This window comes from Indicator indicator, chromosome 1 (assembly GCF_027791375.1).
Source record: "Indicator indicator isolate 239-I01 chromosome 1, UM_Iind_1.1, whole genome shotgun sequence".
Taxonomy (NCBI): domain Eukaryota; kingdom Metazoa; phylum Chordata; class Aves; order Piciformes; family Indicatoridae; genus Indicator; species Indicator indicator.
Window position 1 is genome coordinate 31,753,327 of NC_072010.1, and position 25,243 is coordinate 31,778,569.

General features: G+C 41.1%; 1 protein-coding gene across 1 annotated transcript; it reads left to right on the forward strand.

Annotated features, from left to right (window-relative positions):
* The first annotated feature begins 5,785 nt into the window (after window positions 1–5,785).
* CPB2 (carboxypeptidase B2) lies at window positions 5,786–23,483 on the forward strand. The gene is made up of 11 exons (XM_054383142.1): window positions 5,786–5,856; window positions 8,670–8,745; window positions 11,706–11,830; window positions 12,524–12,632; window positions 13,148–13,249; window positions 13,780–13,884; window positions 16,357–16,473; window positions 17,592–17,682; window positions 21,720–21,922; window positions 23,132–23,216; window positions 23,299–23,483. Exons 1-11 carry the CDS (start codon window positions 5,786–5,788, stop codon window positions 23,481–23,483), a joined length of 1,269 nt encoding a protein of 422 aa, XP_054239117.1.
* The last annotated feature ends 1,760 nt before the right edge of the window (window positions 23,484–25,243 follow it).

Below are 25,243 nucleotides of genomic sequence, written 5' to 3' on the forward strand. Positions count from 1 at the left end.
CCTAACTTAGCTGGGATGGAGATGCCTGGTCTTTTCTGCTGCCACCATTTTGGTCACTGGCATCTTAAATCACCACACAGAGTTGTGCCATAGCCTGATCTGCGTGAGACACACCACCTGTACAGTGTCCAGAGGGCACAGGTGTTACTAAACGTGAATGTGGAGAGGGAGGGAGGAGACAGCAGCAAAAGAGTAGATATATCTCTTTAGAATTGCCTTGTAAGCGTGATTATACTTCAAAATGCACAATAGTTATGGCACCAAGAGGCTTTGTATACTGCCACTCCTAATTCCCAACTGTAGTTTTCACAAAGAAATCAAGATACTGCCTTGTTAATTATCTGCTCTGAAAACGAGGACCTGATCATACCTTTGTACATTGCAAAGTGAACAGAAACCGACACGGATCGAACTGCATTACTGCAAGGCTTCTGTATAGTAACACTTGCAAGCACTGGTTCAGCATAGCTCGTGATCTACCCACTGTAGCAGGAGTAATTAATCCAGATACAGCAAAACCTTTGAACTCAGTCAGAATTTTTGAGCAAGCAGCTCTTCCAACAGCCAACGCTGATTCATCAGCAGCAAAAAAAGGTTATTGAAAAGGATCAGTTTTCATGAGCTTCCCAATTAGAGAAAAATACATTTGTTCAAGAATGGAAGCTTTCAAATGGGTGAATTTTCCCCTTGCAACAATTCCTTAAATTCAGTCTTATTTCCTCCAGGCCATAATAAAAAAAGCATAGAAATGTGAGTTAATTTTCAATAAAATGATAAAAAAAGCCATGAAATTGAGCAAAAGTCAAACAAGGGTGGAAATTACCAAAATGAAATGCTTTGATTAACTCAGCTGTTTTTTAGCTGCCCTTCACAGTGGTTTTTAAGACTGCATTTTTCTTCCCAGTTTATCTGGGATATACTTCCCAGATTCTCAGAAATTCTTGAAGGTTAATAAACAATTTACTGCTGTAGGTAGAGCAAGTCTATCTTAATTTATTGTTTTTGTAGCACAGAACAGCAGTTACTGTTTCTGACCATAACAAGGACCTGAAGTATAGCCACTGATCAAGGGAGGTGATTCTTCCCCTCTACTCAGCTCTGGTGAGACCTCACCTGGAGTACTGCATCCAGTTCTGGAGCCCCTATTACAAGAGGGATATGGACATGCTGGAAGGTGTCCAGAGAAGGGCCACCAGGATGATCAGAGGGCTGGAGCACCTCTCCTATGAGCACAGACTGAAAGAGTTGGGGCTGTTCAGTCTGGAGAACAGAAGGCTCCGAGGTGACCTTCTTGTGGCCTTCCAGTGTCTGAAGGGGGCCTACAAGAAAGCTGGGGAGGGACTTTTTAGGATATTAGGTAGTGATAGGACTAGGGGGAATGGAATAAAGCTGGAAGTGGAGAGATTCAGACTGGACGTAAGGAAGAAGTTCTTCCCCAGGAGAGTGGTGAGAGCCTGGAATGGGTTGTCCAGGGAGGTGGTTGAGGCCCCATCCCTGGAGGTGTTTAAGGCCAGGCTGGATGAGGCTCTGGCCAGCCTGATGTAGTGTGAGGTGTCCCTGCCCATGGCAGGGGGTTGGAACTAGATGATCCTTGTGGTCCCTTCCAACCCTGACTGATTCTATGATTCTAAGTATCCAAGCTGAGGGAGGAATTTGGGCAGGATCCATGGGATTCACTGTAACAAAGGCAGCATCCTACTTACAAGTGGTCATGAATAGGACCAGGTGTTTTATTACCCTCTGAGATGTCTACAGCTGGTCACAGATTACTTGGTCCCGAAAAAGTGCCCGCTTCTCTGCTGTGCCTATGAAAGAAGCAGGAGATGGCTTACTCGGGTGCAGCGGTTTGCACGGGGAAGGGCTATTGTCAGAGGAGATCACAGTATCACAGCATATCAAAGGTTGGAAGGGACCTCAAGAGATCATCAGGTCCAACCCCCCTGCCAGAGCAGCATCACTTAGGCTAGTCTGCACAGGAACACATCCAGGTGGATTTTGAAAGTGTCCAGAGAAGGAGACTCCACAACCCCCCAGGGGAGCCTGTTCCAGTGCTCTGTCACCCTCACTGTTGTTCTGCATATGCATGGTCAGAGGGCTCCTCAGCAGCTCACAAGGCTTTGGGAGTAATCAGTGAGTATCTGGTTGCCCATTACAGCAAACTACAGCAACATAGTATAAATAAATCATATCAGGAAAGGAAATCTGACCTGCCCAGAGGCAGAACTGTGACAGAAATTGCGTATGATGTGTCACAGCACAAATATCTTTGTAATGGGAACATCCATGCTTTTGAAAATTAGTCCACTTGATGTAGGTACTTATTGACTAGGAACCTCATTTTAGGCTGCCAGATTCAAAATTTGGCTGTGGATGAGGTGGCAGTGCTGGGATGGAGCTGTAGGGGCTGTAGTGAGTGTGGCATATAGTCACCTGAGGATGGCGACCAAAGATGATGATGAGGATGTTGTCTGCATTGTTTAAATACTAATGAAAATGGGAAAAAAATAAAAAGGTGCAGAAAGTCCATTGATCCAAGTAAGCCTTGTCCAGCACATGCTTGAGAGTCAATGGGTTTGTATCCTACCTTGAATCATGAGATCTCTGAGCCTTTCAGACAAGCAAGAGGCATGGAGATGCACCTTTTTGCCTCATGGTTGCTCACATCTTCCATCTGAATTTTTGTTTATTTTTTGATCTTTCATCCTATGTTCGTGTTTCCTTTTACTGTGTTTTAACCCATGCAGCACCTTAACTACCACAAAGCTCTGGTTTGTGCTTCTCAGAATTTCCACTAGGGCCTTGAGCTTCCTCACACACATTTTTTCCTATTTTTGGTGTGAAAATTTCCAGTGCATACCAGAAATCAAACAGCAGGTAAGAAAGGAGCAGCTTTCAAACAGCATGTGAACCACTGCTTTGCAACAAGACAGAGAACCCACAGGAAAAGCAATCAACATACAAAAATGTCTGGCACCTACCATTTATCCCAAATATTCTTCTCAGGCAGACAGCAGAAAGTGTTCCCTTTCCCCACTTAATTAACACTTTAAAACATAGTGAAATATGATCCTTTTCTTTCCCTTATTACCAGCAACTCTATTTCATCAGCTTTTTAATCTCCTCTGTTACACCTATCTCCATTTTTCTTTAAGTTCATATCACTGCATCAGACATTTCCAGATGAAAGTATGCCTCAAGTACCAAATTTTACTTCTTGTATTTTATTCTCTGTTGGCAGCTTCCTTTTGCCTACATGAGTGAAGAGCACCTGAACCACTGGTTTAAAAATCAACCCATGTAGCAGAGTACTGCCCACTGCCCTTGCTGGAAACAGCCTCTGTCCTGTGCCTGAGTTTCCTACTTGTTTAAATAACATCTAGAAAAGATAAAATAGGAACTACAAAATCTAGATAAGGTGTCAGTGGTTTAGCTTCCCATAATCACTTTGGTGTGCAGTTTGTGCTCAACTCCCGTGTGAGCACTTTCAGAGTTGGTGTATTTCGCAGCACCGTTAACCCCAAGGTACTCACTGGGAAGTGTGATTCACCTCTCTTGACTTCAGTCATCTAAAACTTAGCTGTCTGGCTTCTTAGGGTAGGTCTTCACTTCTAAATAAAAAAGATCCAGGACTGAACTTGAGCTCTGAAGCCCTGGTATCCTGCCTGTCTGGAGCACTAGCTCTGATCTGGACCACTCCAGTGCTATTTTAGAGGAGGTTGGTGGATGCAGTCTAGTCCTCATTATCTAACCTTAGATCCAGGTCTTTCTCCCAGAAATTTTTCACCCAGTTGTAGAGCTATAACCGTAAGCTGCACCTACAGCATGAAATAATTCAAATAGTTCCCCCATTTGTGTCCAGGTCTTGGTTCCCTAGTGTCACCAGTGCACATATGATGTTTCACTTCTCAGTCTTCTTCTGAAATTAATTCCCTCTGGAAGAAAACCATTTTGCATCTCTGGAAACCACTCACCTGAAAAACATTTTACCTGCCATCAGATGGCAGATTTGGTCCCACATTCTGCACCTATATGACATGCTCAGCCTAGAATTAACATTAACAGACTTGGGGAAGTGTGGTTGGAAAGCTGCCTGGCAGAAAGTGTCCTGGGGGTTCTAATCAACAAGCAGATGAATATGAGCAAGCAGTGTGCCCAGGTGACCAAGAAAGCCAATGGCATCCTGGCTTGTCTTAGAAATACTGTGTCTAGCAGGGTGGCGATTGTCCCCTTGTACTCAGCTCTGGTGAGGCCACACCGTGAGTATTGCCTCCAGTTTTGGACACAGAGAGATGTGGAGGTGTTGGAGCAAGTGCAGAGGAAGGCAATGAAGCTGGGGAAGGGCCTGAAGAATAAATCTTATGAGGAGCAGCTGAAGGAGCTGAGGCTGTTCAGTTTGGAAAAGAGGAGGCTGAGGGAGACCTCATTGCTCTTTACAACTACCTGAAAGGACGTTGTGGAGAGGCTGCTGCTGGTCCCTTCTCATAGGTAATTAGCCATAGAACAAGAGGGAACAGCCTCAAGTTATAACTGGGTAGGTTTAGACTGGACATTAGGAACAATTTTTTTACAGAAAGAGTGGTCAGGCATTGGAATGTGCTGCCCAGGGAGGTGATTGAGTCACCAACCCTGGATGTGTTTAAAGGTCGTTTGGATGTGGTGTTTGGGGATATGGTTTAGGGGTGAGCTTTGTAGAGGAGGGTTGTCAGTTGGACTTGATGATCCCAAGGTCTTTCCTAACATGAATGTTTCTCTGATTCTGTGATTAGGCTAGACCTGATGCTGGAGATTTAAGTGAGCAGTTCTCCTCTGCAAAAGGCTGCCACTGGGGTGTTCTCTAATCTTTGCCATGCCTGGAACTGTTACTGTTGGTGCGTGCAAGAAGAGGACTTGAACCATGATAATAAGCTCTTGGCTTTACTGTTCAGACACAGAATGCAGATGGAAATCATCTGTTCTGGACTTGTCAAGTTCATCCAGTTTTTCAGCATGTCTTGTCTGGACAATTGTGAATAGAAATATGGGAGGCAAATCTTGGGGAATACAAAAATTCATAATAATGAGATGAAGAGTCACTGGTACTTTTTCTTAAAGAGTTAATCAAGTGTACACATGGAATGTCAGTTCATCACAGATAAGAGGACGTGGAGCAGAATGAGCAATCTGAAATAATTGGATGAACTGGGTGTTAAACACAGAGGTAGAGGGTAGCTGCAGAAGATGGAGACCCATTTGTTGTATGCCATCCTGAACTAGAGGAACAGCCTCAACAGCATGTAGACATCATGCCCATTTGCTTCTTGTTTTTTTCTGCTAGCAAATGTCAGCAAAAGAATCTTTCCTGCTCAGGACATTTCCATTTGGACTTAATAACTTCACTCCCACTCCCTTCCACCTTGCCTCATGCTTGTCTGTGATGTGCTTTAGGAGTGATGAATGCAGAATGTGCCACTGGATCTCTGTAAATATTAAAGGATCACAAAAACTTTGTGCTTGTTGTTCTTTTTTATGTCTTTGATTCATACCCAAAATGCAATGACGCAAAAGCTTTGATGACAAAGTGACTTGTCAACATGAAAATGCCCAACATGTACTTTATCCTTTTGCAGATAGATGACATTGATATGAGCAGGACCTCTGTAGGGAGCTCTCTCATATTGACTTAGCCACTAGGTGCTTGGGGTTGAGGTGAGAGACAGTATTAAATATTAGCCACTCTTTAAATAACATTTTTGAAATCAATAATGTGGGTCCTGAACCCTTAGCTTTCCAATTGCATTTGGTGAAGATGAAGTTTTACCTGCTCTTTTTTACCCTATTTATCTGGATTCAAGAGAAGCATGTCTTCACTCTTCCAAGGTAAAGAGCTGCTGGTGTTACTGGGCTTTTAGTGCGTGAGTGGGACAGAGAAAGTACAGAGGCAGTAACTCCAACTTGCATAAGAAAACATTTGGCAAAGGTTGACATTTATATATTGCTCTTGTAATTGGATATGTGGTTCAATTTAACATATAGACAGGGGAAGAAATGAAATTATTCTAAGTCTTCTTTGCATCCATAAATCCTATGCTTTTAATCACATTAAAACTATTCTTTTCGGTCTAAGTGCAAATCAATTCTGTTCATTCAGTGCTTTTGAGTGCCAATAAAGGGCATTCTGAAACTTAATGGGAAAAAATAATTTGCTTCATTTGCCTTAAAACAAGATCTTAAATGAATTACTTCTTGAGGTAGAAAGAGAAACCATTTCAGAGAGTGCTAACAATCTGTTTTCTTTCTAAAGGAGCTTTTATGATTGTTTTTTCCCAGTCATAAATCATTTTTGAATAACCATTTGGTATTTGTACAATGTTTCAGAAGCAGCTTTATTGTTACCTATTGATAAACTTCAGTAATGCCCTCCAACCAAATGCTTTCTTAAAACATGAGAACATATGTCAGAAAAGAAGACAGGCAAAGTGCTTTTATTTTCCACATGTACAGCTGGTTTGAAAACCTGAAATGTTTTAATAGGTAGGAAGTAAAAGGATAAGTCCCTCATGTGATGATATTAAACAAGCTGAACAGCTTACAGGAATCACGATTAAAACACAACCTGCTGCCAGGACTGAAACACCTACACAAATAACAGTGAGTTATGTCTCACAGCCCTTCTGTGGCTCTACACCACACAGCAGTGGCTGACCTGTGACAGATGAACACCATGGAGTTCATGTCCCACAAAGAGGATTTTTCATTTCCATTTGCGTTACAACCATATTTTGTTGTGGATTGCTGTGGAGGTGTGAGGGTTACAGTAGGGGGGACAGCTAAACACCTTTTTGGGTCAATTCAGTGCAGGAATATTGCTCTATACTACCTGAAGTTTCATTTATTTACTGTTTAAATAAAACACTGAATATCTGACCCTTACAGAAGAACATGACATTTCCTACTGGGAAGCAGGAATCCTCCCAGCCCCAGTTGTTAAAATGGCTAAACTAATGAGATTTTAAAGGTGATATATCTGACTTTTCACTTTTATTGGAGGATTAGTGTTGGAAGATTTAATGCTCAGGTATTAAAGCTTCCCTTGGCAAGGTGCTTACTGCATCTGGACTTGAAAACAAACAAATAAACAAACAAACAAAAACCCTAACCAAAACCCAAACAAGTTCTAGACATTCATAACACTCCCTAACAAAGAGGGCTACCCCACTGCGTCTCCTTCCTTGCCTATCCCTTCTGAAGAGTTTGTAGCCAAAGACTGCAGCACTCCAGTTGTGTGAAACAGCCAACCACGTTTCTGTGATAGCCACTATATAACAGTTTTACTGACGCACAATGGCTTCCAGCTCCTCCTGTTTCTTGCCCATATCAACTTCATTATGGTACTCTCAGGCTGTGGGAATCATAGGTAAGACTGAGAGGCATCTACCATTTTCTGGTCTCTTCTGTGAAAGGAGTTTCCTATATACAGGAAAATCAATTAATTTTTAAAGTAGCCCCAAACACACATTTTGAAGGTGCATTTGCCTAAAGAAATAGGCAAACTGCCAATCCTGCCCATCCCTGATTGCTTTTTGATGTCTTGTCAAATGATGGTGGAAGCAAAAAAAAGGGCTGGCATATTGTTGGTTCTGCATGAGAAGCAAGGGTGATTGCTTGGAGACTGGCTAAAAATGGAAAAGATAAATCACCTGGTTGCCAGATGTTGTCAGGTCTCTGCTTGAAATCAGTCACAACAATGACTTGTGACAACCATGTTATGCAGCTTGAAAGCACTACTTTTGAGAGCCCTGCCTGTTGTCTTTTCAGAACAGTTTTTGCAGGCAGGGCTGGCAGGGACTTCCATAGTACCTGGTTTATGCACTGCCACCAGCTGTATACAATTAGAGGGCGAAGAGCCATCCCAGACCAGAATTTGGAAAAAAGGCATTTGACATTCTGCTGAGTCTCCTCCTTCTGCACACACAAATTATTTTAGTTATCTATCCCATGCAATTTTGAATACACGGCTTGCAGGGCACTGAAGAGCAGGGCTGGATTTACACTGCAGTGAATTTCACTTCTGGCACCAATTGCGGGGTCAAGCATGAAGTGCTGGAAGCACCACCTCATATACAGTGTGTCTGGACCATAGGTTTCAAGTAGAAGGAGACTAAGTTACTGGACAAAGAGCAGGAGAACAGTGGTATAGACCAGCTGAAACCATATGTGGCAGAGGGACAGAAATGTGATCAGAAAAGTTGTATTGGAGTAGGAATTATGATGATTGTAGCCACTGCACATCTACAGAACATCCTGTTTGCTTTTTGCCAGACTGAGAGGGCTCATGTCTCAACAGTGACTGAGACTGAGAAATTCTAGAGGGAACTGGAGAGCTGTCTTCCTGGTCTAAACTAGTTTTTTGGTGGTGCTGCTGTACTCTGGATTAGCTGGGGCTGGTTTCTGTTGTCCTAGTGCCAGCTCCCAGGAGCAATCTGAGAGTCCAGTAGTAGATGCTATCACAAAGCCATGAAACACCTCTTTCATTGTGGTTTCAGCAGAGGCTGGACTAGGATTCAACACCTTCACTATTGAATCTTTGAGTTCGTGACAGCCAAGCCAGGGAAGATGAGAAAGGCTGAGCCTCCTTCTCTACTTTTGTGTTCCAAGTACCAGTGCTTTCCCTAAATATCTTTGTTTTTCAGGGATGAAGTTCTGTGGGCTCTCCCACAAACAGACACACAGGCTGAAGCCCTTCAGGACTTACTGAACACCACTGAGGTAAATGGATCCCTCTGTATCTCTAGCCCAAATTTTTCACTGAAGAGTTCTAATACTGTTTCACCACCACCCCACACCTCCACCCTCCCTGAAGAAACATTTATCCCATTTTCATTAATTTTTTCCTAATACACCAACTCAGAAAATGCTTGGTTTTCAATACTCTGCTACCTTCTGATTTAGATGAGGAGTCTCCTCTTTCATAATGTTACAGTACTGGATTACATCTGAGTTCAGATTTCTGCAGTTGATTTTATGTATTAAGACATTTTTCAAACTGGCAAAGCACCAACACACAGTAAGTGGCAACACACTTGATAGGAAACCTCAGCATTTTAGAGCAATGCAGTCTTGACTTATTTGAGTTGCACAGCTTTGAAGATCAGGACTGGATTTCTATGATATTTTTCTTAAAGTAACAGATAGAAGACAAAATTTTCTTAAGCAATATTTTTTTTCTTTTTTTAATCATTCTTTCTTTAAAGAATATTTAATTAAAATAAGGCATCTCTTCCTCTTCAAAAGCATTTGCCCATTCACTCTCTCTCAGTGTGAAGGCAACACTGCAACAAAGGTATAACCGCTCCCTTGACCAACATATTATACCAGATGATTGAGGATGTGTCTCTGTGGCTGAAAGCTTGTAATGGTGCCTATGCCCACTCTTTCTCCATCCTTCTTGGCTCCTATTCATTTTATGTCTACACCAAAAATCCTACTAGGCTTCTGCTGTTCCTGTTAGCCTCTTCTGATTCTTCCATTCAGTTCTCACAAACGTCGATAACTATCCTTGCTCTTTTCTACCACCACAGGTTAACTCATAGTCTCTGACACAATCAGTACCTAACCAATTTTAATGGGTATGATCAGCAAAAACGCAGCAACAAGAAGAATTATCTGGCTAATTATAGGTGCTACTCCTGCAAAAATTGGAATGTAAAAAGTTAAAGCAAAGAAAACATTTTTTTCTTACAGAATCACAGAACGTTAGGGGTTGGAAGGGACCTCAAAAGATCATCTAGTCCAAACCCCCTGCCAGAGCAGGTCACACAGGAATGAGTCCAGGTACACACATTGCATGTAGCATCTGTCCAAAGATGCAGATGCAGGAACACTACAACAGTCTTTTATAGCTGCCCTTGGGGCAGTATTGATCACTGCTGCTGCTGGTAAAGAGCCAAATAATCATATGCATGACCAAAGTTTCCCATGTACCCCTATTCATTGCTCCTCTGCCACCTCAGCTGTGTCAATTCAGCATTCCTTAGCTGCCCTCACTCTAAACTCAGAGAATGCATAGACTAAAGAGAAATTAAATCTGAACTGGTGCACACCAGCTCAGACAGCAGGCTAGCCAGAGCAACAGGGAAATCAGTGCTGGCAAGCTAACCACCCATCTTGCTTCCTGGATGGGTTTTTCAAACAATGTTGTTTCCCTGCAATGCTGTTGTCACCCTGCCAATAACATCTGAGATAGCTACACTGAGACTAACTGAGCCATTTCTGGGCCTCTTAAAAAAGAAGATGTTGAGATGCTCAAACATGTCCAGAGAAGGGCAACAAGGCTGGTGAGGGATCTGGAGCACAAGCCCTGTGAGGAGAGGCTGAGGGAGCTGGGGGTGTTTAGCCTGCAGACCTTATTGCTGTCTACAACTACTTGAAGGGAGGTTGCAGCCAGGTGGAGGTTGGTCTCTTCTCCCAGGCAACCAGTGACAGAATGAGAGGACACAGTCTCAAGCTGTGCCAGGGGAAGTTTAGGCTGAATGTTGGGAAGAAATTCTTCACAGAAAGAGTGATTGCCCATTGGAATGGGCTGCCCAGGGAGGTGGTGGAGTCACCATCCCTGGAAGTGTTTAAAAAAAGACTGGATGAGGCACTTAGTGCCATGGTTTAGTAGATTAGATGGTGTTGGGTAAAGGGTTGGACTTGATGATCTCAGAGGTCCTTTCCAACATAGTTAATTCTGTGATTCTATGATTCTGTAATTTTTATAGCACATTGCAGTAATATATCCAGGGGGCAGATATTTTACTATTTATTGTTCCAAAAGCTTTGTTAAATGCATGGATGAATTTTCTGCATGATTTTGCAGACATGTTCTCTCTGAGAAATGATTGAGGTAAACAGCTTACAGTAAATACATGTCTGAAATCATGGTGCCCTAAGTTAAATATTATTCCTGGTGAATCAGGAAAGAAAAAACAAACAAACCCCCAAAAAAACTATTGCCTGGTGACTCTACATTGTATCTCTTAAAAAAATGCATCCACAAATTATATTGACCTTTTTTCATGTTATGAATTCATGCCTAATACTCTGCTTACTGTGACCTCTCTGTATTTTTTTATATTACCTGTTCTAAATTTTCAGTCTTTTATTGATATATTGGCTTCTGGTTTTATTATTCTAAAAGATTTAACTTTGCCAAGAAGAATCTCATTTTCTTATTCTCCTCCCATTTCTAATCTCTGTATTGCTACTTCAACTTGACTTATATTCAAACTCCTTCTGGCATTTATATTTTCTCCCTGATCAAAGTCATCAGCGAATACAATAACTACAAAGACTGGTCTGATTTTCATTAATTCTCAAAATATCCTCAGGGAAAATAACTCTCAGCAGACTTGAAAACATGTAACATAATAACCAGCTAAATGTATCTATTATACTAGAAATACCATCTCAGGAAAGGTTATGTTCCTGTCTTTGCTCTTGATTTATGAATTTATCTGCAGAAGTCATTACAAACATTTCTTAAATACACATATTTCATTTCCAGCAGTAGCTAAATGCTGTAACACAACACAGGGAACATTACAGTGCTTGTTTTGAGTGGTATCTTAAATTGAAAACAGATGCTTTGATCATTTTCAAAATATTTTTTAGATGTTAGTAAGAATGGTTTTTCTTTCTGCAGTAAAAGGGCAAAAAAAGAATAATAGTTTTTGGAAACTTTGCAGGTCATTCTCTGGCAACCCGTTGTGGTTGAAAACATCAAGAAGGACAGAGAAGTCCATTTTTATGTCAGGGCATCCAGCATAAATAGCATAAAAGCTCAGTTAAGGAAATTGACCATTCAGTACAGGTATGTATTTTTTTCATTTGTTATCATGAATGTTTTGTAAAGTTGTCATTTATTTAACAGGAGGTTGTGCTCTGTATTTGGTTTGGCTGAACTGGAGTAAATTCTCCACAGACTGGAGTAAATTCTCCACAGAATATCTTTCGTAGTGCTGTGTTTTGCAGTGATGTAGTTGGGTTTTCATAACACACCAGTGTTTTGGCTACTGCTGAGCCAAGCACCCAGGATGTGCTTTTCCAACATTTCCCCACAACAGTGGGCTGAAGGATGGGCAAGACCTTAGGAGGGCACATGGCTGGGCCAGCTGACCCAAACTGACTGAAGGGGTATTCCATGCCATATGACATCAGCTCAGATATAAAAGCTAATAGAAAGAAGGAAGTGTGGGATGGCATTTTTTGATGGTGTCTGTCCTCTGGAGCAACCGCTATGTGTATTGGATCCCTTCTTCGCAGGAAGGGACTGAATATCATCTGCTGGTGGGAAGCAGAGAATAATATCTTTGTTTACTCTTGCTTCTGTGCATGGCCTTTGCTTTTGCATCCTATTAAACTGCTTTTATATTGACTCATGGGCCTTGGGTTATAGTTTACCTCTCCCTTGTCCATCTAAGAAGGGGAGTGATAGAGTGGCTTTGGTGGGCATCTGGCCCCCAGCTGGGACCAAACCCCAACATGTGCTTTCTTTGTTATTCAGAGTCTCACTGGGAGATGTTCAAGCACTTATTGAAAAGCAGACTATCAATGACACAGTCAATCCACGTAGATCTTCATCATATTACGAAAACTACCACTCGATGAAAGAAGTAAGATATTCTTGTTGCAATCCTCTGCAGATTCAAGGGGTAGCATTTGACTCACGGTTGAGAATGGAGATAGGGAAAGAAATCACCAACAGGTAAATAATTACCATGGCATTGCTACTGAGAGTTGTGTTGACTGTAATATCTTTATAGGGAAAGAGAGAAGCATCAGATGCACTCTCTTATACATATATTGCCTCAAACTACCACTTAACTGCAGTCAATACAGAAGGAAAATGAAGTCACAAAGTGACAGATAAATATTTAAAGCATTACATTAATAACAATTTAACCAAATACAAATAAAAAAGAATTGCAGGGCTATACTTGGACTGTTTTTTTAAAGAGAAAGTGGAGTCAGGCAAATGGTAAGTGGGATGAATTGCTAGTTTCTCTTTCCTGTCAGCTCAAGAGGTAAGATTTTGGTAGGAAGAGTGAACTTCAGTCTAGGCCACTTGCAGGGATGAAGGAAAACAGTAGGGAAAAGATCTATTTATTTACTGACTTTATCCTTGCAGATATATTATTGGATGGAAGAAATAGTGAAAGTCCATTCTGACCTCCTCCAGAAAATATATATTGGATCATCATATGAAAAACGACCACTTTACGTTCTGAAGGTATAGCTGTGACTTACTGCAAACACTTTCCAAGGACTAATGCAAGCAAGCAATGGGGTTTGCCAGAACACTTTCTTAAATCTATGCTTATCTGTGTATATTTGTGGGGTTATACACTTCCTAAGTTCTTCTAGCAAGGTCCATTACCTTTGCAAAGGCATTTGACCACATTAGGTTCCTTGTTGGGCCACAAAGAAGTTATCACATGTAGGCCATCATCCAAAGGCATAAAATGCTGACATGGTGGATACCCTCCTGTGTTCACTATGAAACCAGCCTAGTTTGTTGTCCCAAAGAATTGGTGACCTATTCACTTCACCTCAGGTCTTGCTGTAGTCTTGGTGTCTAGGTTGGAAGCTTGCTACAAGTAGCCTCAATACGGCTGACTGTATATGAACATTACGGACAGCAGTATCCTGGCCCCAGATCAGTCTAAGCACTCCCTTCCATCTTAGTTACCCTTTTCACTTTCACTTTAATGTGTTATACTTTACAACAGTGACATTTTAATACAATTTCTCTTTTGGCAGCTTTCTAAAAGCCAGGAAAATCCCAAAAGTGCCATATGGATTGACTGTGGTATCCATGCTAGAGAATGGATTTCTCCTGCTTTTTGCCTGTGGTTCATAGGCCACGTGAGTAGATAATCATATCTGATTACCATTTTCAAAGCAAAGCAAAAAATCTTGATGCCATTTACCTTCTCTATTCATCTGCAGTCTAAGTTCCATAAAGTCTTAATCCATTTGCTTCTAAAACCTCAACACGAGAACTGTGTCTAAGCTGCATACACAGCAGTGTGTGTGCATGTAAGTGTGTGCATGTATGTGTGTGTCAGTAGGTGGAGGAGTGTGTGGTGAGAGAGAGACAGAAAGTCCTATGGATTGAATACAAAAGAGCCCAAAGTATGAAAGAAATTTCAAAGCATAAGCAGCAGAGTTTACAACTATGAATGGTCAGTGATGGGGAGGGTGTGCCAGCTACTAGGGCTATGTTTCTACATGGATCCAAGGAATGATCTTAGCTTCTGGGTCATGCAGCACATGGTGGTTTATGCCCGTATTACTCTAGCTGGCACTGCCTGGAGTAGATCAGAGGACACCTAGTGAGCTCAAGCTGTACCCTTGGCTGTTTCTTACATCATGTCCTAGAGGAAGCACTTGCCTGCTCCACACACCAACAATTTCTACTTAGCACTTCTTCTGATGTGTCACCTTCTGCTGTGTCTGCTGCTACTGCATCTCTGCCTCCTTCCTCTGCATTTTCATTTGTGCTCTTGCTTTTTTTCTGGATGTGCTTCATTCAAAGAATGAGGCCACATGAGCCACCTTCTGCTGAAGGTACCACCCATGCTAGAGACATCCTCATGTCAGACCTCCAGAGCACAACCAATAGCTTCCAGCCACATGCATAGTACTAGTTTATGAAAACCAGTTAATCACTGATGGGATGAGATTGTGGTAAGGGCTTAGCTCAACCAGCCTTGATGTGTAGCCACAGACCAATGGTCACATCCAATCTTCAGTATCTTTAATGTCTACACTGATCAGGACAGTGAACAAAGGTATGCCGAAAGATAAACCATCACTGTTTTGCACCAAGATCTTAATGTATGCTGCCTTGGTCTTTCCAATTTAAGGCATCTCTGCTCAACTCATTATGCTGAGCTTTTGGCCCAGTGCCTAGTATGGACCAGGAAAAGGCTCCTAAGTCCTTTCTGGACTAGACAAGGTTGCTCAGCTAATGTCCAGAGTTATTATTTATTGTTACTTTTTCACAAAAGCAAAGTTCAGACTGAAAATAAGCTAAATGAGATTAAGACTTCACAATCACCAGTGCTGTACCCAGAGAAACAACATAGACGTGTCCCTGAAACAAGATTTATGGTTTGGTCATGAAGGAACTAAATAATAATGATATGATAATAATAACGATTAGAAAACAATCTGTTTATTTCTATCCTCAGTCACAACCGTACAACCTCAATGGCTACAACATTCGAAAAGAGATTGCATCAGTTAGGGACAGATACAGCTGAATGCATCTTGTGACCTACTGATAATCCCAGCCTTCAAGATTCCCTTGAAGAGAAATGCATTTGCCCTTTTCATGCTGCTTCAAATAATTACCAGCTGTGCTGTCACTTTGCCAGTGACATGTCCCTGCAGCATTTTTCAGAACTAACAAGCTGAACATTGAGGTTCTTCATCTCCTTGATCTAATTTATGTGTTTTAAATTCAAATTTTATTTCCATATCACTTCACGAAGTAACATTTTAGAACCTGACATTAATACACATTTGCACACACACGGAGAAATCACTGGTTCTCTCTAGCAAATCCTAGGCATTTTTTATAATGGGTCCATCCTTTATCATTTAATTTTGTCATTAAGATTGTAGAAAGATTGGCATTTCCCATTTAGTTAGTGAAATCCATTGCCTGAGGAAATCTAGTAAGGATTTAAAATGAAAAAGGTGGTTTAAGTAATAAATAAATAAATAAATAAGGTATGATTAAGGACAGAGTCTATTCTAATAGTAACAAACCCACTTATCTACATCAGCATTTATCCCTGTGCCATGGACCAACAACCAGGTTACACATGACTAAAGCCTTCAAAATAGACTGTGAGGCAAAATGAGCAATGTAGATCCTACTAACTTGGCATACAAGTGCAGTGAACTCACAATTCAACCAGAAGTGATAATGTTATATAAGGCAGCCTTTTGAAATGTTATTTTGGGGCTTGCTTTATTTTATGCTACTTTCATGGTATTTTGTGGGGGAGGTATTTTGGGTACCCATCATTAACACAAGCAGCACAAGTTCAAACTTTCCTGTTTATAGGCTTCAACTCTATCTCATGACGATTTGTTAACATTAAAGGACTGCAATACATTGGATTGACTGTATCAGTTTGGTTCTTACCCTCTCCCTGGCACTTCTAACCAGAGAGCTACTTTAGTATTTAGCATTTCTGTGATGTGATGTGACTGTTCCCACAGTTGCACAATTATTTTGCATATACCATCAGGTGCCTTTCTAGGAAGGCAAGAAAACCACTATTTCAAATGTGTTTACTAAATTTCCCCTGTGCTTCACAGGCAATCCATGTGCGTGAGAGAGATCGGACCATGACAGCACTTCTGGAGCACTTTGATTTCTACGTCATGCCTGTGATAAATGTGGATGGCTATGAGTACACGTGGAGCCATCCCTCTGTAGGTAGAGCTCATTTGGACAGGCTGTGAAGTATATGGGAACCGTTAGAGTGCATACTTAGGGCATTATTTCCATCCTGGAACTGCATGTCCCAAACTCTTAATCTGTGCTTGGACTTTCTGCATCTCTTCCTTACTTAAAACACAACAAATACTGCAGCTAATTGGCATCTGCCACGCAGTACCATTGAGGTTTCCAAGCTGCTGGAAATGCATTTGGAAACAAGAGAATCTCATCCTGAGATTTCAATATTTCCAGATATCAGGGAATGTCTGCATCAGCTTTCAGCAGTGAAGTCAGACATACAAGCACAAGGCAGCACAAGCTCGATAGTGCGCTACATCTCAGAGCGCACAGCCAGTAACTCATTCCCTCCTCCTGCAAGGTAGACATGCTCTCTGAGTACTTTTTGTTTCAGATAAATGAAGTATCTTCTGTCAAGGGTGGTATTTTGGAATGGGCTGCCCAGGGACGTGGTTGAATCACCAACCCTGGATGTGTTTAAAGGTTGTCTGGATGTGGTGCTTGGGGATATGGTTTAGGGGTGAACCTTGTAGAGTAGGGTTATCGGTTGGACTTGGTGATCCTGAGGGTCTTTTCCAGCATGAATGTTTCTGTGATTCTGTGATTTATTGGTTGGAAATTCCAAGCCATTGAGATGCTTTTTTGATGTTTAGATCCTTTACTCAAGTTAAAAAAAAAAAATCTCTTCCACTCTTCTCATTCAGTCTTCAATCCAGCTTGGCTCACGTTGGATAACTGTGCATACACACCTGAAAAGCTGCACATCAGATTTCCAACCATACACATTCTATCAGCAATGCCTATAGAAAGGCTGGACTTCATCTTCTAATCTCACATATCTGGCCAGACAGTATACCTTCTCCCCTCCCTCCACAGTCAAAATCCATTGAAATGAAACCAGATGTGACCATTTCCTATCCTACCCAAGAGTTCCTTTAATCATCCAGCCTCACTGGCAATCAGACTGTGGCTTCATAATGTTCCTTGGTATCTTGTCTCTTCACAGGCACATGACCTGTAGAGGAAGAAGTTGGAAGTCACATCGAACTAATCACTTTTCTCAGCTTTTTCCTATGTCCATCTCATTCCATAGAATCGACTGTGGAGAAAGAGCCGCTCATCACACGGTAACAGCAATTGCGTCGGTACCGACATGAACAGGAATTTCGATGCGGGTTGGTGTGGTACGACATCATTTTCTTCCCATTGTGCCCCTGCCTATAAAATTCTCTATTTTGAAAACATTTTCACTTACCATTTCACAAATTTGGTATGAAGACAAATGGAGCTGAATATCTGTTATGAACTGGTGAACACTGCCCCAGCTTGAGACACTTTTCTTTTTGTTGAGACTCAGGATTTTCCTCCCTAGATGCCACACAGGGAACTAATCTCTTTCCAGTATGATGACAAGTGGGGGACCACGACTCTGGATCTTGCCCCCTGTATCACAACTTGGCACACCTGGTGCAGGCTGCTGGTAGTAAGGAGGAAATGGGTAAAAGGTGGCCCTTGCCGTGTTATCCAAGGCCTGTTGAGTAGATGCTCAGCCTTGTTGTATGAACTTGCATCTTGAGTACTGTGTCCAGTTCTGGGCCCCTCAATTCAAGAAAGAGGTTGAGTTGCTGAAACGTGTCCAGAGAAGGGCAACAAAGCTGTCAAGATGTCTAGAGCACAAGCCCTATGAGGAGTGGGGTTGTTTAGCCTGGAGAAGAGGATGTCTCAGGGGAGACCTCATTGCTGTCTACAACTACCTGAAGGGAGGTTGGTCTCTTCTCCCATGCAACCAGCAATAGAACAAGAGGCCACAGTCTCAAGCTGTGCAGAGGGAAGTTTAGGCTTGATCATAAAAGGATGTTCTTCAAAGAAAGAGTGATTGCCCATTGGAATGGGCTGCCCAGGGAGGTGGTGGGGTCAGCGTCCCTAAAGGTGTTTAAGAAAAGACTGGATAAGGCACTTAGTGCCACGGTCTAGTTGATTAGTTACGGTTGGACTTGAGGATCTTGGAGGTCTCTTCCAACCTGGTTGATTCTGTGTGAACTGATCACCTCAGCCATCCTTCAGCAATACCTAGCTGACCAAGATTTGTTGGCTCTTGGTGTTTGTTGTCAAGGCTTTATCGTGTTTACTTATCTGCAGGCACTTTAATACTTGGCAATTTTTAATAGACTGCAGAAAACCTATCTTACAAAATTACTCTACAGATCAGATCTGGCTTCACTCAGTACTGACACTAATATCCTGTATGACATTCAGTCATTTTAGTCCACTGCTAAACTGGGAATAAAGATGTTTATTTACCATCTGTGGCTATTATATGGAGAAAATCATGTATTTTTCCAGGCAAGAAATTATGAATAAGAGAACCAAATGCATAGATTTTAAAGCAATATTCAGTATAAATATAACTCATAAGAGCAGAACTTGCAGAAGTCTGAAAGAAAAATAGGAAAAAAACTATGTGATACAGATACTAGTTTCAGGGAAAGGTTATGTAATGTAGTGCATTCAACTTGTCAAGCACTTTTGGCAGTGAATAAATTTTGAAGCAAAGAGATTATTCTACTTTACAAGGAGCAAAAGAATACAGGTAGGTTAGAAAGTTCTTCCTGTCTAAGTACAAAACGTACACCTCTTACAGGGCAAAACCTGAGAACCTCACTTCAGTAGTTAGGGAAGTATTCATACTGTTTTCAACCATGCTATGCTTCTCTCTTAGACATGGTTAAAAATACAGAAGAGAGAAGCCTTAGCTCCTTGCAGGGTCACTGGAGAGAAAAAAAAAAACGTAAACAGATAATTATAGGAATCTCTCTAATTCTTAAATAGTTACATATAGTAAAATTCTGAAAAACAAAATTGTGTTGTTTTTTGTTTAATTAGCCTAAAATATTATTTATATTGATTCAGATGCATTAGCAACTGATAACAGTGGTTGAACAGATTTCATACAGAATGTATTTAAGTGTAGAATCTCCATTATTGCTGCAGCTGTGTGAAACACCAGGAGTTCAAGAGGATTCTCGGAAGAATCAAGCTGGAGTTCTACCAGTTTATAGTATTGTTGTAATTATTATTAGCTGTGTCAGTTGAATACAGTAACACAATTGTATTCATGGGAAATGACTGAAAATTCATGGGAACTTGCAATTTAATCTTTACTCACATACTTTTAAACAGAGAGGAGTTCTAATCAGGGATGCCAAATGCTGAGACTGCCACTGGCTTCAGATTTGCTTCTGAACACACTGTGTACCACAGCAAAATTACAGGTTTTAAATCACAGATTCACAGAATGTTAGGGCTTGGAAGGGACCTTGAAAGAACATCTAGGCCAACTCCCCTGCCAGAGCAGGATCGCCTCTACCAGATAACACTGGAATGCATCCAGGCGATTCTTGAATATCTCCAGAGAGGAAGATCTATGCATTTAATTAGAAATGTACTGTCGTGTTTATCTGCCCTTCCTCTTCAGCTGCTCAGATAACAACATTATGAACAAGGCCCTCATGGTTTTTATGAAGAGCAAAAAATACTAAATGCACTGATGCTTTATGCTTTTCAACAATAAAAAGCAAAATTACTCCACTAAGAAAAATGTACTAATTTGGAATCTGCTCTGTGAAACTACATTTGACTGTAATTGAGACTTAAATTTTTCTCCACATTTTCTGTATTGGTTTCTTAGCTGGCTGTTCTCAGTATGACAAAGAAAATAGGAAAGCAAACAGAACATTTATCCAAGATTGCCAGCCAACATATTCTTCATTGCCTTTTTCCTTGGACAGTTCTTCTTGGACAGTACTCACTTCTGTGCAAAACAGAACAGTGTAAAATGTACAATCTCATTTTGCCACTTTTGCATGGTTTTTGCACAGATGCTAGGAAGTCTTTGTATTTTTATGGGCATGCATTTTCATGGACTGTTTGTGAAAGCCCCCTCAATTCAAAAACATTATGGCTTATACACTGAACCTAGAACATAAATGTACCACCTCTCTGCCACAGAGTTCTTGTTTCTGACCTCTCATCCTGCATCTCTCAGACTCAGTGACACATTTCCCCCCACAGCCTGAGCTTTTCTTTACATTATTTTTGCTGCTTCTGCTGTGTCATACAAGGGTGTAGGTCTTCTGAGGAGTTATTTTCAGCTGCTGATAGAGGCTCATAGCATCTGTGGAACAGCTAAACGAATGAAAAACCAGATTTATTCTTAACATTGATAGATAGGTACTACCATATCACCTAGTCTTTCTGTCTATCATAAATACATTTCACCCAAATACACCTGTACAGTCTTACAATATTTAATTAAAACATATATATATAAAAATTAAAATGTTTCTGGGGTCCAGGTAAACTCCCCACTATTTTGTGGCATGCTATAGATTTTCCCTAACTATCACTGGCACCAGAAGATATTTTCTTTTCTCCTGTATCACATGATAGGAGCTTCTGCTGTTTCCATAGGGCTGCTACTCTGCAGATGTAACTGGCATTATTGATTCCTAGAAGAAGAACATCTGTTAGCATCCCAGTGCCCTGGGATGTTTCTTGTGGGTGCTAAAAAGTATTCAGTGAGCTTTATTCATGCACAAGATTTAAGGAGAAAATGTCAATTTAAACAACACATAGTAGCAAAAGATAAAATTTACAAACATTATTAAAAACATGAAGAGAAGACATTTAATACTAAAGATCTTGGCTGCCTCCAGAAAGTTATTTGGTCCTATTCTAAAGACAGCAACAAAGGTGAATCCTAGTTGTCTTCTTGGTAACTTGCTCCAGTGCCTAGTTTTCCATTCTTAAAAACCTCCAATTTGGTTTGTTTCTTCCACTTCTAATTGGCAGTTTGTTTTCCCCTAGGATGAAATAACCACTTAAAACTGCCTTTATTTCTAGATTTTAAGAAGGGATCTCATGATTTTGTTCATGATGAATCTAAATGGACCATATTCATTCTCCTCTCCTTTTAAGACTTATTATTCAGTCTTTTTAACTTTTTTTCCCCTTCACGTTCTGCAATCTTTTTCAAGATTATAGTATGTGAGGAATCCTAGTAAGTTCGCAGTGATTTTCACAATCATAAGAGTTCTTTCCATACCATGGTAGAGTCCACAATTTCTTGTGATTTAGCATCATACTCTGCTCTTCCATCAGGGGAACAGAAATATAGAAGGGAAGAGGTTGAAGAGTAACACTATGTGCTTTTTTGTTACAGGGAAAGGAGCATCTCCCAATGAATGTCACCAGACATACTGTGGACCATACCCAGAATCTGAGCCTGAAGTAAAAGCAGTGGCTCGCTTTATCAGAGATCACAAAGACATCATTAAAGCCTACATAACCATGCACTCTTACTCCCAGATGGTATTGTTTCCATATTCTTACACTATGGACAAAAGCAAAGACCATGATGAGCTGGTAAGTCTTCCCATCTCCTGAAGTTTCATATTTACCCTGCTTGGTTAGGCTTGTAATGAGAGAGTCACAGAGCAGTCTAGGGCTCTGAAGATCAAGAATTAAGAAATGGGATTTGTCTTGATGTTCTTAAACACTTAAAGGAAGTCTGGGCTTGTCTAGCAGTGTGTAGCTCAAGAAGCAGACAGAAGACATCAAAGCAGGTAGGGCAGGGGTGGTGGGTGGGGTGGAAGCAGCAACAACACTACCGTGTTGGGGGAGAAAAGCCATTTTTGGTGTTTGCTAAGCTCTAAGAGCTGAGGTAATAAATTCTTTGACTTGCAGCAAGGGCTCCTGCCTAGCAGTAAGAAAGGAGCACAAATCATGTGCCAGGAAGTAGGTTTGCAGGCTTTGGGATTTGCCATAGAAGAAGATAGTGCATGGCCAGGTCATTTGATACACAGTATGACATAAGGACAGTCAGCAAAAGAGTTTATACAGATACAGGACTGACATTTACACACACTGCTGTCATTCTTACTGCTTTTCAATCCCATGCATTCTCCCACATCACTTTTTTTTTTCCTTAAACAATATTTTAAAAATAATTTTATTTTAAAAAAACAAATATTGTATAGGTAAGATGACTGTAAAAAGTACACAATTAACGTATTGGAAGTATCCTTCTTTGTTAGACAAAACCAAAACTGTGTTGGACAGACCAATATATCATTTCCACTGGTAACTAACACCAGTGATTCACAAGAATAAATGAAAAAAAAAAAATCCAGTAATGTAAATACAGAATAAAGTAGCTCCAAATAACATATATTTCAATGTTGTCTTCATTACTCTTTATTTCTCTGTTTTCTATACTCTGTTTTCTATACTCTAATTAAAAAAAGAAAAATGCAGTTGTGAATGGACCACAATAATTTGTTTCACTACTTTCCTGTAAAACAGAAACACATGCACTAATTCTGGGAATTTAATTCATGTTTCAAGAGTAGAATGCCCTTGATCAAAATCTGTAGCATGATTTGTACAGATTGTACAGATCTGTAATCTGTAGCATGAGCATATGCTGAAAATTTTAACCTCATTTTCTGGGTTTTCTAGGGCCTTTTAAAAGTATTTAACTAATGTGAGACCAGTATTAAGTAAATTCTAACTGAATATACATTAGTTATTATCACCAGGCTATAAAGTTAGTAATGTTTCGTTTAATTTCAGGAAAGTTTGGCAAAGAAAGCAGCTATAGCTATAAAGAGGACAACGAAGAAAATTTACAGACCTGGTGCTGGTGCACAAACAATCTGTAAGTATGACTTTCCTACAACAGTCATGACAACATAACTTTGCTACCATCAGAAGACAGCTTCTTTTTCTTCCTCACACAGATTTAGCTCCTGGAGGTTCAGACGACTGGGCTTATGATCTTGGCATTAAATATTCTTTCACCATTGAGCTTCGGGACACAGGAACTTACGGATTTTTGCTTCCTCCTCAAGAAATTAAACCAACTTGCTTAGAAGCACTTTCTGCTGTCAAAGAGATAGCTCAGCACATTCTTCAAAATTTGTGATGTTAAGTAAAATTTATTCTAGTATGACTGTACTTAGCTCAAATAAAAAAGCTTGCTGCTTTATTAAAATTCTTTATGTATAGGGGAAAAAAAAAGAAGAAAAAAAGAGTAACCGCATCTCCTAACTTTAGATTGTCCCCTTCTCTGGAGACTTTCAAAACCCACCTGGATGCATTCCTGTGTGACTACCCTAAGTGATCCTGCTTTGGCAGGGGGATTGGACCCGATCATCTCTTGAGGTCCCTCCCAGCCTCTGATATACTGTGATACTTCATTTTAGCATACCATACCCACACTCACAAAGGTAGTTAAATGCATTACAGATATATATAGTGCACACTCTAAGGGGAAAACAGCATAGGTAATCTTATGTCCATCTAGATGGGGAGAACTCAACAAGACCAAATACCAGGTCCTGCACTTGGGTCACAACAACCCCAAGCAACACTACAGGCTTGGGGCAGTGTGGCTGGAAAGCTGTCTAGCAGAAAGGGTCCTGAGGGGTTCTAATTGACAAGCAGATGAATATGAGCAAGCAGTGTGCCCAGGTGCCCAAGAAAGCCAATGGCATCCTGGCTTGTCTTAGCTGGTGTTGGTCTCTTCTCACAGGTAATTAGAACAAGAGGGAATGGCCTCAAGCTACAACTGGGTAGGTTTAGACTAGACATTAGGAAAAAAATTTTCACGGGAAGAGTGGTCAGGCATTGGAATGTGCTGCCCAGGCAGGTGGTTGAGTCACCAGCCCTGGATGTGTTTAAAGGTTGTTTGGATGTGGTGCTTGGGGATATGGTTTAGGGGTGAACCTTGTAGAGTAGGGTTATTGGTTGGACTTGGTGATCCTGAGGGTCTTTTCCAACATGAATGTTTCTGTGATTCTGTGAACTCCAGGTGATATAGCACTGAACTGGCCTCTAATTGATATGTGGCATGCTGGGCACCCTACACTGAGAAAAGATTCCCTCATTTTGAGTATCCAAGCTACTATAGGATTTCCTTATAAGAAAACAACCTTATTAATTGTTTCCATTGTGATACTGAAAGGACGTTCATATAACTATTTGCTGCACATTTAAAGGCAACGGCACACAGGTAGCCATATAACACTGATACCAAGTGGGAACTGCCCACAGGCTCCTCTGCTACAACCAGCTGGTTAAGTTTATTTATTCTGTGGCCAGCAGTTTGTGCAGTACAACGTAGGCCTTGAGACTTTATACCAAGGCCTGCACTGACAGAACACAGGGCAATAGTTTTGAACTGAAAGAGGGTAGCTTTGTATTAGAGATAAGGAAGAAATTTTTCACAGTTAGAGAAGAGAAGACTGAGAGGGGACTTAATAGATGTCTATAAATATCTGAGGGCTGGGGGTCAAGGGAGAAGGGTCAGGCTCTGCTCAGTTGCACCCTGTGATAGGACAAGGGGCAATGGATAGAAATTCCAGCACAGGAGGTTCCACCTCAACATGAGGAGGAACTTCTTCACTGTGAGGGTCACAGAGCACTGGAACAGGCTCCCCAGAGAGGTTGTAGAGTCTCCTTCTCTGGAGACTTTCAAGCCCCATCTAGATGTGTTCCTGTATGGTGACCTGTGCTGGATTCTCTGGTCCTGCTCTGGCAGCGGGGTTGGACTCGATGATCTTCAGAGGTCTCTTCCAACCCCTAACATCCTGTGAGCCTGTGAGATGAGACACAGGAACAGGCCACCCACATAAGTTGTGGATATCCCATCCCTGGAAACATTCAAGCCAGGTTGCACTGGGC